Here is a 15,049-nt window from a genome sequence, read left to right on the forward strand (position 1 = left end):
AAATGTACATGAATCAGTCCTATCTCTCTCTCTCTCGCTTTTTTTTTTTTTTTTTTTACATTTTTTATTCAAAATGAAGTAACCTTGCCGACCTGAATAATCTACTCATGACAAGATGGTTTACCTGGAGCCTTGCAAACCCTTTAACAAAAATCTGCCTCCTAACTATTATTGAGTCTGGATAAGAAAGATTAATGGCCTGCTAGAATGAATGTGTCAAGTTGTATAAACTATAGGCTACATTGCATAATTGAAATCAAACTTATGAAGTAAAAAATGTGATGTCTGAGGTCTCTTCAAGGCCTTACAGTAAGTAACAATAATGCAATGGGGGCTCAAATCACAGTAGTGCCCCCTAGTGGCCACTAATTGCTGTATTTTAACCCAAATTGCTGTATTTTTATGAATCATCAAGGAATGAAAGCTGGCTGAGGGGCGCAAAACATCCAGGTAATCCATCTGAATTCCCTTGTGTCTAAAATACTATTTGAAACAGCATCAGTGAGGAGTAGCAACAACTTAGCTAATGTGCACCACCGACCACTGGGGGCGCTGTTCGCTAAGTGGATACCGGTTTCAAATCAGCCTCAGCTGCTAATTTCGTCCTTCCGGTGCCCCCATAGCCCCACTCCCTCCCGATGCTAGCACCGTCGGGCTTGGCTGTGGGAGCGTAATGGCGGTGCACCGGGGACCCTCTACGAAATGGCTCTTCACCCGGGAGCAGCTCGAAAACACACCGTCTCGACGCGGCGGTATAGAGGCTGACAGGGAGCTCTCTTACCGGCAGCAGGCCGCCAACTTAATCCAAGATATAGGCCAGAGACTCAACGTGTATCCTTTCTGAAACGTAGAGGCTAGCTGGCCGACAGACAGACGGGTTAGCTCGAGTTAGCGTTAGCTTACAGAAAGGCCGGAGTGGCGAGGCGTGTTAATGTTAACATTTTAACCCTCTAAACACACTCTAAATTTTTCGTTATCATATTTACAGCCCTGCCTGACAAGATGGACTTTTATATTCGCTAACATCATGTTAATATATAGCCAACTGTTAGCTGGAAGTGTTGAGGCCTGCTTGCTAGCTTAGCTATTGTTTTGTCTCTTCATACTGCAGATTCTATTGTTAGCTTTGTGTGTAATGATAGAAGTGACAGATGATTCTTGCTACTATTTCTACGTGTAACTTTAAGACAATACTACCATACAAACTGATCGATACATCGTTGGACAAGCTGAAGCATGACTTTAATTTGCGCCTGGTTTTTACTTACATGGTGCACGTTTTGCTAGCTCTCCACTAAACGCTAGCTCGATGCTAATGTGTCAAGAATTCTACACTGATGCTATTGCAGTCATTTTTAATTTTCTTCTATTTTTCCCCTGTATATTTCTATATGCCTTAACTGTTTCCCCAGCTCTCAATTAATTATCAACACTGCTATAGTATATATGCACAGGTTTTATATGATTCACTCCTTCACCAAATTCCATAGAAATGTAAGTACCACTGCAGTGTTGGCTGATACCATAATTACTGGTGCTTCTAGCTATGAAAAACTCACTTGAGGTCTTTTTTTCACCCCCTCTTCAGATAATTTCCCAGACTACGTTGTTCCTGGCAGCTAAAGTAGAGGAGCAGCCCAGAAAGCTGGAGCATGTCATTAAAATAGCCCATGCTTGCATTAGCCCACAAGAGCCTGCCCTAGACACTAAGAGCAATGTAAGTAAACTATGACTAAGGAGTGACTTTGGTTAAACTGAAAGTACAATGACACTTTGTGTGATACTCTTCTATGTGGACACCATGTTATGTTGCCACTTTTGGCTTTGCAATGTGGCCAAAAATACATAGAGAAAATAAGATTGTACCTTTTAATTTAGGGGGACGCTGACGTCAGTTTGCATGAAACTGATCCAACCTTGACTTTTCAGCTGATGTTCTTTTTTTCTGGAAGATGTGAGCGCTTCGGTGTCTACATTGGCAAAGCCCTGAGACTTGAGAGAAAACACATCTGCAGATGTTACAGCGCTGATATGGCATGGCTATGACTTGATAGCTGTTCATTAACTTTTAAAGCTGTGTGGCCAGTTTTGTCACAACAAGAATTTGAGGCTTTTTGTTGTCCTCTCTGACAGTCCATTTAAAATGTGGAGGTTATCGATTCCTTGGACAAAGCAAGGATTTAGAAGTTGTCGCCTTTGGCTCAGGGAAATTGTCTGCCCTATTAAATCTCAGAAAACTGACTAAAAAGGTCAAATGATGAATTCATTACTTGTGTCACAATAGGCCTTAGCTACAATTTGAGGGCTAGAAAATAAAAGACTGGTCTATTCAATTGTTTTGTCTGCCTTATTAATCATGTTGACAGAGCTGCAGATGGTAGATTTGGTTAACTTAAAATCTAGTGGTTTTTCTGACACAGCATGCATTCTCTCTTTGTCCAGAGGACTGTGCCACAAATCTCAACCCTAAGTGGGATGTGTTTTGCATCATGATTTGAGTCCAATCCCTGCAGACTGTAATCTTACAGTTGCAGATTTTCATACAGTTGTTAACCTCTGCTTAGTCCATGGTGGGAGGTAAAGGCTATGCAGCACAGAAACAATGTACACGCTCTAACAAATTCATTTATCATGGACTGTTCAACGTAGGTTAATGCAAACTTCATGGTTCTACTACACAAGATGAAGATCACATACTCAGTCTAAAACATTCTTCCCAATCACAAAGAACTAGTTAGAAGTCCCTTGGTTGAAAAGTCTGTATTAGGCCCATACTGTAAAGCTTTTATGTCAGAAGGGTTTTCCACCCCCTCCTTTACTGTTTTGTCTGCAGGAATGCTGATAAGAAGTTGAATCATCATTATATGGCTTGTGTGTTAATTGATTGATCTTTTTCAGGCATTCCAGCAGCAGGCACAAGAGCTTGTAGCACTGGAAACAATTGTGCTGCAAACGCTGGGTGAGTGATTCTAAAGTTTCAGTACTCCACATACTGTATTGTTTTCCCTGCAAGTTATTTCTTTCCCGACTTTTATTGTCGGCCATTTTAGCAGCATTATTCTTTTGGAAGGACTAAGTGCAAACAAGAAATTTCCACATGGGCATGCTGACTAAGGATATATGAAGTTTTCAAATATCTAACAGGCAACAATTGAGGTTTTTCTCTTTAGTTCACAATATCACACTGAAGTCCTGCCTTTGCTGACATTGTTCTCACGCCAGTGGCTGATCATCATCTAACATCCTGATTGCAGGTTTTGAAATAACAGTTGATCATCCACACACAGATGTTGTGAGGTGTTCCCAGCTAGTGAGAGGTATAACCTTCTTTTTCAGCTTTTCTCACTTTTACATCCAAAGAAAGTCTTCCTTTTTTTGACAGCTTAGTTGTGAAAATGCTCAAGTGCTAGCTTTTTATCTGTACAGCTACATAAATGCTGACTTTAAAATGACATTTCACTCAGTTCTAACATGAACATTCTCCTTCTTTTGCAGCGAGCAAGGATTTGGCACAGACTTCCTATTTCATGGCTACCAACAGGTTATTATCCTGTTCCCATTATTGCACTGTAATGGCACACTATAGCTTCCTGTCCTGCAGGGCCCCCCTTCCTGTGTCCAACGCCCTTTTTGCGCCCGGATCCTGGGAACCCCCAGTGTGGGGAAGTACCGGCCGGGCTGCTGTGCGGTGTATTGTACAAGGGCTCTGTGTTGGCACATAGGGGTTGAATGCACAATGTGGAGTGTAGTGGTGCTGTTTACCTCTCACGGTTGTTTGGTGCGGAGTGCATATGTCTAAACAAAAAAACTCGAGCGGTAGCCTGAATATAGATTGCCACTAAAGATTCTTATACTTATAAAGTACTTTGGTAAGTATAGTTTACAGTTCCTTTTTTAAGTTGTAAAAATTTTTGCACATTTTCACCCCAAAAGAGCTAACAATGAAAAACCAAACTATACTGCAAACTGAACATGTAGTTTTCAGAGATTTTATCAACATATTTTATTGTCTTTAAAATAAGAAATATGGCAGAAATGTCTTGAAGATTTAAATGTAGTGAGTGAATTATTGTCCTAACATTGTGTATTTCAGTAACTGACTTCTGAGGTGGTGGTTTCACTTGTTTTACAGAGAGTGCTTGTTTGATATTCAAATCTGGGAGATTGATGTTCCCAGCAGATGGTGGTAGACCTGATCTTTACGGTGACTTTTCTCAATTTGATGAATGACTTCTAGATTAAAGTATAGTGACTGTAATAAAATCTGAGAGATGTGTTGATTGTGTTTGGCTGTACCTCAAAAACTAGTCGACATTGAAGTTGTGCCTGTTAGGGCAAGTGAAGTATTAAGATATAAGACGTGGTCCTAGTACAGGTGTTGAGTCGCAGCTGAATCAAATTACCTAATGTATTTGGTTTTGTGCACTTGTAGTTTTCTGAATTCCCCCCAAACTCTGCATTAATCTAAATTCACTATCACAATTGTATTTATCTTAGGTTTTCAGCTGCCAAACACATCAACATAACTTCTGCTTATGTTTTGTCGATATAAGACAAAGAAACTGAAGACTACATTTAGACCTGGTTTAACTTTCAGTGTGATTTCTGAGATAAATGCGGCCCCTGTTTTTTGCAGACTGACTTTCATCACTATGTTGCTCCTACCTGCGTTCTAGTTTCAATCCATGAGAGCCTGTTTGCAGTGTAGTTTGGGATTCAGGGTGCAGAGAAAATTAACCGTAGTAAGGATAAAGGTGCAATGTGTAAGATATGGCCAGAATTTTAGTTTAATTTAAAAAATAAATAACAGAATATTAATGAAGAAACAACAATATTTCAAAGATGTGTACGTATTGTGTTGCAGAGACGTCTACTGAAGTTAGCATGCTAACCAGCCAGCCCCGTCAGGTCCTGTCTCTTAATACCACCTTCTACCGCAAGAGGCCATAGCCTGAAATGCCCCGTAGTTTCAGCTGGTAGATGTATGTGAGTAGCGGGTTTGCTCCTCAGACTAAATAGTAAACAAAATAATGAAAAAACTAATAAAACGTCAAGGAAGGAGATTGTTTTTGCACCCATTTTAGTAGGCAGATCAACATCCTCTATTGTATTAAACAAAGTTGAGCTTAATTGATTGAAACAATCTTCATTCAAACTCAAGTAACTCAGTGAAATTCACCAAAACAGTCTTGGTTTGATTTTACATACCTTTGGTTTGGTCGAAATAAATCCTCACTTTGCCCACCCCTGCAGCCTGTTTCTGTTGCTTCATGCCTTGCTGTCCCCGCCTGGCGTATCATCTTGTCCCAGGAGTCATAGTCATGATGGGGTCTGCTGTAAATCGCCTTCAAACTGATCTGACAGTCTTGGATGCTCTATCTATCAGCATTGACTGGGAGGTCGCTGAGACCTGTTGACTTTGTCGCCTCCCCTGAGATTTAAGGTTGCAGTCCAGGCTGACTTCAGTCAGCTAATAACACCACTAGCTCTGCAGCTGATTGGGCTAATTAGGTCACGGCAGCTAGCTATATCCACAGATGGAACAAGTAGAATATTTGGATGCATCTGTCTGTTACCCATAAGTATTGTCCCTACATTTTTGGATTCTGGCCATATCTTAAAAGTTATACCTTTTTTTTAAAGCCTAATAATTTGTCTTGGCTACCAACACCAGTGTTTCTCAGTCTCACTTTGAAGTAGTCTAGTCGTGTGTAACTTTCATTTGATTTGATTGTTTAGGAGTAGATATTTCCTGAGATTACAGATTGAGAAACACTGACCTTGTTTATACTTTCCTTTTTTTTTGTAACCTTAAAATTGAAACAACAATATGGCCGAATACAGGTTAAGAACATTTACAATTTATATATCATTTGAACTGTACAGTATGTCTCACTCAAACATTTAGGTACATGTCCTAACAAACATAGGTTTTCTTAGATGTTCCAGGTCTGGAAGGTAAGGCTGTGTATATGTGATGTAAAGATAATACTTAATGTTGTTACTATTTGCTTCTGAGCCATTTGATTGTATGTTGATGCTGCCTTGCTCTTAGCTGTTTTAAATGTAATTTAAAATGTATATACCTTCATTGGTTGGAAAGCCCTTCCATTCATGGTTGTATCTTTGTCTTTTGTTTCTTGTCTCCTCCTACAGTTTGCACCTCACCACCTTCTGCCTGCAGTACAGGCCCACAGTCGTCGCATGTGTCTGCATCCACCTGGCCTGTAAGTGGTCCAACTGGGAGATCCCTGTATCGACAGATGGCAAACACTGGTGGGAGTACGTGGACCGCACCGTAACATTACAGCTGCTGGATGGTGAGAGCTTCTGTCGCTGTTTTGCAGTAAAATTATATATTATATATATTTCATATATTAATAAAATAAATACTTACATGTTCAAACTTGAGGTATGGTGGACGCTGTGTGCTTTCATTTTCAAAACCCAATCCTTAACTGCTGTCTCGCTTAAACAAATGTCTCATCCGTGATCCTTGGCTAAATTCTATCAGAAATATGCATCAGAAAGGAGTCAAGAGTGTGAAGCAGATAATCAAAGACATTGTCCTCTTCTCTGTTTTCAGAGCTCACGCATGAGTTCCTTCAGATCCTGGAGAAGACACCCAGCAGACTGAAGAGGATAAGAAACTGGAGGGTATGCCATATACAAATGTCGAGACATAAAATGTGACTGGTAGGTGTCAGTATTTCATATTGATTCCTGTGTTGTTTTCTAGGCCATTCAAGCAGCAAAGAAGCCAAAGACGGATGGCCAACCAGTGGACAGTGCCTACCAGGGGACGTCCTTAGAAGGCCTTCCTGGTGTCACCAACTCCTTCTTCCCCTCCACCTCTTCATCAGACTCTTCAGACATGCCCTCCCTGAGCAGCATCGCAGTCCCCTTCGGCTCCTACCAGCCGCTGAGCGACCAGTCAAAGTCCTGCGAATACGACGACTTCTCCGATCCCCACCCTTCAGACTTCACACTGGTGAAACACGAACCCAAATCTGCAGGCGGGTCAAGTAGTAAACACCAGCAGCTCAGTACAAACGCTGCAGCCTTTTCACGGCCGCAGAAAGTCTTGACTTTGGAAAAGTACAGAGAAAAACATGCGGCGGAGCTGGCCTTGCAGAACGGTATAAAGGAGGAGCTGGGCACAGACATGTACGTGCCTCCTCCAGCTCTGTCCTCGCACCACCACAAGAAACGCTCTCAGCCACAGCAGGCCGGCCAGTCAGGCGACGGCAGGAGAGAAAAGTCCAGCTCTAAAAAGGCTCGGCTGCCTGCTTCGTTCGCTGAGAATGGCTCTGCCAGTAGCGAGGAGCTCAAGATGAGAATCAAAGTTTCATCAGAGCGTCATGGGGGCTCAGAGCAGGGCGGGACTCTGCCTGGCAAAGACAAGCACAAAGAGCACAGCAGCCACCGCCACTCTAAACACGGCCACTCGCACGCTTATTCCCTCAGCGGGAATGGCCGAGGGACAATAGACAACCCTTCTTTATCTATAAGAGCTCCCAGCAGCCATGATGTGAGCTCCTCTGGCTCGTCTCGTAAGAGGCCTCACACCGACGCTGGAAACCACAATCACAACCACCACCACCACACGTCCAAGAGGAGCTCCAAAGGAGGCCTCAACTCGTCCCACTACTCATCAGAGAGCAGCCAGAGGATGATGGAGCACCACGGCCACGACGGAACCAACGGCCTGCTGACCTCCAACGGCCAACACACTGACTACAAAGACACTTTTGACATGCTGGACTCTTTACTAAGTGCCCAAGGAATGAACTTGTAACCCTCGGAGAGATGGCAGTGTTGTCTAGAATAAGGTATTACCGTGTTTAATAGAATTTTAAAAAATGAATTTATTTGTCTTAAGTTATCTCGCATTGCCCTCAGTCGTGTCTACACACTGATCTTTGATGATTCTCGTTAAGCTGTCAATGTAAAATTATATGCATAGAGCTGTGTACTACTAGCTTGCAACAACAAAAAAAACACGATGTTTTGAGAATGCGGCTAGAAAAATGGGATTTTAAACGTTCTTTTATTGCGAGCTGACATGATTTTAACGTGCATGTTTTCGGTCACAAAAGGGAAGACATAGCTAGTGTTCGCAGCCATCGTGACAGTTTACAGACAGTTAATGTTTTATTTTTTTTTTCTATGTTAAGACATTTTGTTCCACTCAAAATCTCAGGTCTTGAACTTTTTTGATATAAGAACGAATCTTCCTCTGTTTGGGTTTAGTACCTGTATCTGTGGAGATGTATCACCTCGTCCATTTGCTGACGAAGAGGGCAGAACTTTGGTGTCTGTCTTAGAAAACATGGTCTGCTTATATTTCAAAGAGTGCATCAATAGTTCCTAAAAACAATACAAATGCGAGGCCAGCTCCATTTGCTGTATTTGCTGTCTATTGGGACTTCCAAGGCCGCACCTTAATGTGCAGACTCATTATAGAGCTACAAATGAAGTTTACCTTACATCTGCTGTGAAAGTGCATTTAAGATATATCGGCTAAAATTGCAAAAAGGCCTTGTGATTGTACTCCGTCAATCGCTATCAGTATGATAAATGTTATTAACTCTCATAAAATACAGATTTCTAAAATAAGATTGTGTATATAGGACTGTAGGTCAGATTTAAATCTGTTGGTTTATTGCATCAGTCCAAACCTTTCTCCATTCAGTGTATCATGAGATCTAAAGCAGACTGTATTGATGAACATATCCTCAATTTGTGTATTGGGAGCCCAAATAAAGGTGTAAAAGTGATCTGGTTTTTTTCCCCTGTTATCCATCACAGCAATTATTTCCTCTCTGGTGTCTTGAAGTGAAACCAGACCCATTGATTTATCTTCTGGGCTTTGGATTACATTAAGTAAACTTGTGTAAAGTGTTTAATCATAACAAAAAGCAAACCTCCTGAACAATTGAAATAGTTACTCATCAACTTTGGAGTGTTTAAGGGCAACTAATGACTTAATTATTATGATGATTATTATCATTATTTATTATAGAACTATCAAAAATGAACTAATTGTGAACAGAATGTGAAGAAATAACAGTTTTGATGTCATGTCAAAGATGCCTTTGTGCTGTGTGGCAGACATATCTACTGAATTTAGCTTGCTAAAAAGCTTGCTCTGTCCCTACATGGCTGGTTAGACCACTTTGTGCTTCAGGAAGCAAGGGTCATCTTGGCCGGAGTCAGAGTCCTAGTTTGAGTCACTGTAACTCATCCCCTCCTGGAGGCCTAAAGTTTCTGTGCTAGTGGTTTAACCAACAGTCAGGCATCAGGCTTATTGTCAGAACAATCAAAAATATCCAGCTAACATTTACATTTGAGAAGCTCCAACGAGTGATTGTAACTAGCTGTATGTTGGAAACATTGCCAATCGCTAAATTGATTAATTCATTAACCTCAGCTGAGGGGAGAACAGTAAGGTGATTAAAAAAAAAAACTGAGATGACACCTGCACCTTCTCTAGTGAATGAAACCACAACCCGTTTGCTGAAGGAGGCAATGAGTTGTGGTTGAAGGTGCTTTTTGATAAATCGTTTTTACATGTTGCATGAAATTTAATCAGTTTTTCAATTAATTACATGAATTGCTTCCAGGCTATTTTGAAGCAAAACTGTACTTTTTGTTCCAGCTTAGTAAATTATCTTATTTCCTGGTTTCTTTCTTTCTTTCTTCTGGGGGAGAAGAGGGGAAAAAAAGAAAAAAAGCACCTCTGTCTGGCTTTCGACCACATCTTGCGGTCCTCCTCAGTAGGTGCAGTTTGCTCAGGTGTGGCGATGGCCCAGTTGCCATCTCTCTATTTTAAGTCATTTTTTGCTCTCAGTTGTCTCAGAGAGGAAGACATTGTGACACCGTTGAAAGCCAGTGAGTAAAGAATTTGTTTTTGAGGAGATTCAATTTTGATCCATTTAACAAAACCAGTGTTGAAAGCTCCAGTCTGAGTGTTTGGACCAACATGATTCTACGGTAGCCCGCAACGGACAAACCAAACAGAACCCTCAATTCAATAGCGATCATAAAGAGCTCATCCCCAACAATGGATCGTTTTTATTTATTTATGTAAGTGTACGTATGGTCCCTTCCAAGCAGAACAGCCCTTACACCTCAGACGGGAAGTAATCGGGATCACCTTGACTTAAGTTACCCTCTCGAGTTTAAAAAACGCCATCCTTGGAGCAAATAAATAAATAAATAACATCTTAAGCCCTTAATTTCGGCCTGGAAAGCACATATAGCATGCAAAAATGAAAAGAACTGCCAAATCATGCAGATGGTTTAATCCCAGCCTCATAACATTGGATTTATTCCCCATTGAATATAAGCCCTCGCTGCATTTGAAGATAAAACAGTCATTTGTCAAACGCCGCCAAGGACGATTCTCGTCAAAACTGCAAATACAATGGATACCTCCTGCTGTTTGTTTCCTTATATATGGCAGATTGATTAATTGATTATGTCACAGGCTACTTAGTGAACAACTGTGATCACATTAAATGACCAAAATATCAGCTTTCGGTGTCCAGAAGAGCCGTACTGCACCTCAAATTGAGTGCTGTTGGGATGCCGTGTTGCTGAATTAGTAATGCTAATGGGAGGCATTATTGGAAAATACGTGTTGAGCTACTGCACGAGCAGAAAATGTAAGTGAGTTTGGGCTTTTAGATTATTGCATTTTGCATGACTTTGTCTCTTAACCACTGTAGAATCTATGGGAGAATAAGGTCATCTTTTTTCTCCCGTATATAAATGACAATGAGGGCACCGCTTCTTTTGTTCTTGCAGAAAGGAACGGGCAGGAGAGACGGTGAAACCTGCCATTTATCCCCTCCAACAATGCTCGAGAGGGTTCCAAGGTTCAGCTTTGGACTTTACACTCTCGCACAATGCAGCGTTGATGCTTCGTTTGTGGGTGGAACATAAAAATCCCGTTCCTGATAATTAACTAGCACCCTCAGAGCAGACGCAGCGTTTTCACCAAGTATTACCTTCTAATTTTAGCGTGGAAGACAATGGGGAAATTCAGCGGGAAGACGTCAGTGAAAATTCAACCATCTGGACGTTCTCGCATGCTGGTGGGAGGGTGATGATTTATTTTCAGCAACCTCTCGGAGCTGAATAAGAGACGCCTACTGCTCAGGAAAAAAAATTCCGCAGAGGGGAAGAGATATGAGAGCGGCTTTTGTGTGCAACAAATCCCAGAATTAAGAGCCATCTGAAAGGAAAACACCGTCCAAGCTCTAATTACAACTCAAAAGACAGGAGTGTTGTGTGGCTGTGTGTGGGTCCCAGAGGTCCCAAGACACAAATGCTATCATAGTCATGATTGTTGCAGCAGGTAAGACAGCAAATTAAAAGTTTACGGTTGATTAACTTACACTTTACAGACGTTTTCTCATTTAAGTTAAAGGTGCACTATATATGTAGAATTTTTAATCTGAAGAAAATGATCTTCACTGACTGATTCTTTTTTTTAAAAGCCTAAATAAATTAAAACAAACTGTTTTTTATGACTTATGTGTCATACTGTTTTACTTTGCTCATATGTGGTGGACCCTGCCACCTTTCTCGCTTCAAACAGTGTTCTGTGGGACCTTATATTCCTCTGAGTACAGCTTGTTTATTCACTTGGGGGGAAAAGTCGATTTTTTTATATTGAGTATTATTACATTGAGTTTGAATTTCCACTCCAAAAACTACACAGTGCCACAATGCTGTCTGGGATGTGAATAATAGCAGGATTGCAGGTTCTGATGTACAGCAAAGACCTTTTCTTCATGTCATAACATGCCTGATTCATATCCGTTCTACCGCCTCTTGTACACTAGATGGCAGTGTTACCTTTGGCCTTTAACGACAGCCTCAGCAACACAAACACCCAGCATCATTTTCTCTGATTTATTTTTTTTTGGGGGGGGAATTTTTTATTTTTTTTTTTTAAAGCAAACAAGATGCAGCGTTGAATAACCTTGGAAAATAAAGAGAGAGAGAGAGAGAGAGAGAAAGGACGCAGCTTTTCATGCCATAAATTCAAGGTGCCTCTCAGCACACTTTGTGATCCTCCAGTCGCAAACCATCACACACACGTGTCGCCTCGCCACCGTCACAAACTTTGGACTTGATCCATCTAATTAACAGATTCAGATAACTGTCGGACGGTGGCGGCTCAGAGGCATTCCAGGAAATGTCACGACACTCGGTAATTTCGGCGGCGGAGTTGATCAAAAGGCCTTTGCAGGGTAGCATATGGCGCACTTATACCCATATGAGTCTTAATGCAAATGATGCCCAGGAAATTGTGCGGGAAAAGTGGCATAATTATAAGCCATTGAAAGTCCATTGTCATTCCTGTCTGAGAGGTCTCTCTTGAAAAATCAGGAGCTGATGGAAACCCCTCTAAGTACCTGAGATAGAGCCGGAGGGGGAAAATGACTGGGCCTGGGCTGCCATTATGCCATGGTAGCGCAATTATATCCAATGATTGGCAGGAGCATAAATTAGCCTCTGTCTTCATGGTGTGGTTTACTTTTTGTTTCCGACCGGTGCTAAGTTATCCCTTTTTCACCCCACCCCACCCCAAAAACAAAAAAAATCTGCAGCACTCTCTTTAGCCAGCTGTTCTCAGTGAAAAACAAGACATTATTTCACAGTTTTCCTCTGTAATTATTCCCTTTACTACCCCAGTTTATTTCTCCGCCCGATGCAAATGCATCCTCTCGTGGCCTGAACACCAGAGATTCATGTTTGCGGTGGGAACCGCAGAGCACCAGCTGTCCTTTAAAAAGAGACAGCTTTAAAAAAAAAAAAAATCTAAAAAATAACACACACACACACACAGTTGATGTGAAATGTCTTCCTCCCTACTCGCCCCCAATCATCAATAATTCACCGGCTTCGACATTTGAACTAATTACGGTGCACCAATGGCCTATTTGAGCAGGGTCCTGTCAGATGAAAGCTGCTCGGTCCTTCCTGTCAGCGGTGGAGGCAGCCGAACGAAGCGACAGCAAGTGGAGGCTGAAGCCATTAAAATGAACGGAAAGCACCTCTAACAATCATACACCTCTGACACACACACACACACAAACAGGAAATGCCGTCTCTCTCTCTCACACATGCACACGCACACTTAATGTCGTCCTTTGCTGCCTCACAAAGCGTGCACAAATAAAAGGATGAAAAAAAATAAAATAAAATAAAATAAAATACTTGAATCGCTGCCTCACACACACCCACACTCATACAGACACATACAGACATGCATAAACATGATGTGCTACAGTAGCTCACACAAGCATAAACACACACACACACGCGGTGACGTGCCCGCCACCTGTGTGGGTTGTTTGGCCTCCTCATCCAGACCTCTCTGGTTTTAATTAGCCTGCCGCTGAAGTGTTTTCCTTTTTATACTCTCTGAAGGGCGATGATAACGGCTACAGCCTGAGATGGAGGCTCTCCGCTGGTTTGTTTCATTAGGGAGAGCATAATGACCCTGCAATCACAACACCAAGAAAATACCTACCCTAATAATTATTTTCCTCCTAATGGTTCAGTTTAGACTCTGCTATGGCTTTTGTCATCAGAGCCACAACAACTGAAAAGGATTTCTCATAGTGGTGCACAGGCAAGACGCTAAACCGGCTCTGTCCAAAGCACAAGAGATCCTACCTGCACCTCTGCAGCTCGCAAATTAACATGTTATACAACATTTAACCCCTGTAGCGCAACAACCGCTAGCTGATTCCCCCGGCTAGGTTAAGCTGATCACCTCCTGGTTCTAGCTTCACACATAGCACACAGACACAAAACTGGTACTGATATTACTGCTGCATTAATGTGTATGTTGTATTTTGATGCTAATGGTATGGTAATTTTAACTACTTTATATACTATTGGTTGGTTTAACCTACAGCAATGCATCAAATTTTGTTATAGTAAAACAATAATGCAGCTTGTGATGTACACAACACTCGCCCGCCGCTGCATGCTCCCAGTCCGTACCGTTAGCTCCACAGCTAACTGAGTTAACCGGCTAGCAGCAGCTACAGCTTGCAGCAGTTAGCATTCTGGTGATATGCTGCCCCATATTTGTTTTTGAATATGAATTCAACAGCTGGCCAAATCTTACATATACAATCTTTTAGCCAAGTTAAAAAGTGAAATATTTCCCTACCATTAATTTAGTCAGTACAATCAAATGACAAGTAAAAACCTTGATAAATTAGTTGAAATGCCTTCATACAGGGCAGAGTGCCTCAGTGAATGGTTTGATGAGTTCGCCTTTATTCACCAAATCTAATTTAAAAAAATTAAATCTATACACATAGGAGACAAAACACTAAATAAAGCAAGGACCCGAGACTTGGATTATCTTTACAAAAGAGTTGTTGGTATCCCAAAATTTTATGAAGATATTTTCTATTTTTATTTATTTTAATTTGATTTTGTCCAACCATTTCTGGCCTTGTTGCACAAAGATATTTTAGACCGCTCTAAACCAGTCCGATTTTGGTTTCTAATATGTTCCAATGTGAGTCAAACGGTTACCCAAAATTAAAACTGGACTCCACATAGAATCATCACTCAACTCTGCAGCTCCCCTCAGCTCGACGGAGCACTTCAACGTATTTTTAGCTCAATATTGGTGTTTTATGGCTTTGCACCTTTGGTTTACTTTCTTGCTTTACGCTTCTCATCAACCTCATTTAAAGCAACAGCAGGAAGCTGATTTCAGCAAAAAAAAATCTACCTGTTCTGTATAAAAAGGTCAGAAAGACAAATTAGCCACAAGCTAGGGGACACAGTGAAGCACTTAGCAGCTAAAGACAGTTTTATCAGGAGTTGGTGGAAACCAGAGAAGCTAAAAGGAGAGTGAATATTGGGACACAACTTCAAATAAATGCAACAATGCTCAAGTCTGAAAAGTTAGCTTCCTTATCCCTATCAAAGGACTGAGTTACCATAATAACAATCAATGAGTAATGAAAAAAAAAAAATGACAAACCTGGCTCATAGATTC

General features: G+C 41.3%; 1 protein-coding gene and 1 long non-coding RNA gene across 2 annotated transcripts; both read left to right on the top strand.

Moving 5' to 3' along the window:
- Nucleotides 1-597: 597 nt before the first annotated feature.
- LOC119015476 (cyclin-T2-like) lies at nucleotides 598-8,780 on the top strand. The gene is made up of 9 exons (XM_037091494.1): nucleotides 598-831; nucleotides 1,413-1,494; nucleotides 1,589-1,717; nucleotides 2,899-2,959; nucleotides 3,255-3,317; nucleotides 3,496-3,541; nucleotides 6,157-6,320; nucleotides 6,587-6,657; nucleotides 6,740-8,780. The coding sequence occupies exons 1-9, from the start codon at nucleotides 674-676 to the stop codon at nucleotides 7,796-7,798; spliced, it is 1,833 nt and encodes a 610-aa protein (XP_036947389.1). The 5' UTR covers nucleotides 598-673; the 3' UTR covers nucleotides 7,799-8,780.
- On the top strand, nucleotides 3,548-4,534 carry LOC119015494. The gene is made up of 2 exons (XR_005073361.1): nucleotides 3,548-3,869; nucleotides 4,133-4,534. It is a non-coding gene; the product is annotated as an uncharacterized LOC119015494 (long non-coding RNA).
- Nucleotides 8,781-15,049: the final 6,269 nt, after the last annotated feature.

This window comes from Acanthopagrus latus, chromosome 24, assembly GCF_904848185.1.
Source record: "Acanthopagrus latus isolate v.2019 chromosome 24, fAcaLat1.1, whole genome shotgun sequence".
In the NCBI taxonomy this organism is placed as follows: domain Eukaryota; kingdom Metazoa; phylum Chordata; class Actinopteri; order Spariformes; family Sparidae; genus Acanthopagrus; species Acanthopagrus latus.

What these genes read in the sequence shown, in the direction of transcription:
- LOC119015476 (XM_037091494.1), top strand. Translation starts at nt 674, where the DNA reads ATGGCGGTGCACCGGGGACCCTCTACGAAATGGCTCTTCACCCGGGAG. An exon ending in AATTGTGCTGCAAACGCTGG is followed by an intron (nt 2,960 to 3,254) that starts GTGAGTGATTCT and finishes TCCTGATTGCAG; the next exon opens with GTTTTGAAATAACAGTTGAT. An exon ending in GTGTTCCCAGCTAGTGAGAG is followed by an intron (nt 3,318 to 3,495) that starts GTATAACCTTCT and finishes CTTCTTTTGCAG; the next exon opens with CGAGCAAGGATTTGGCACAG.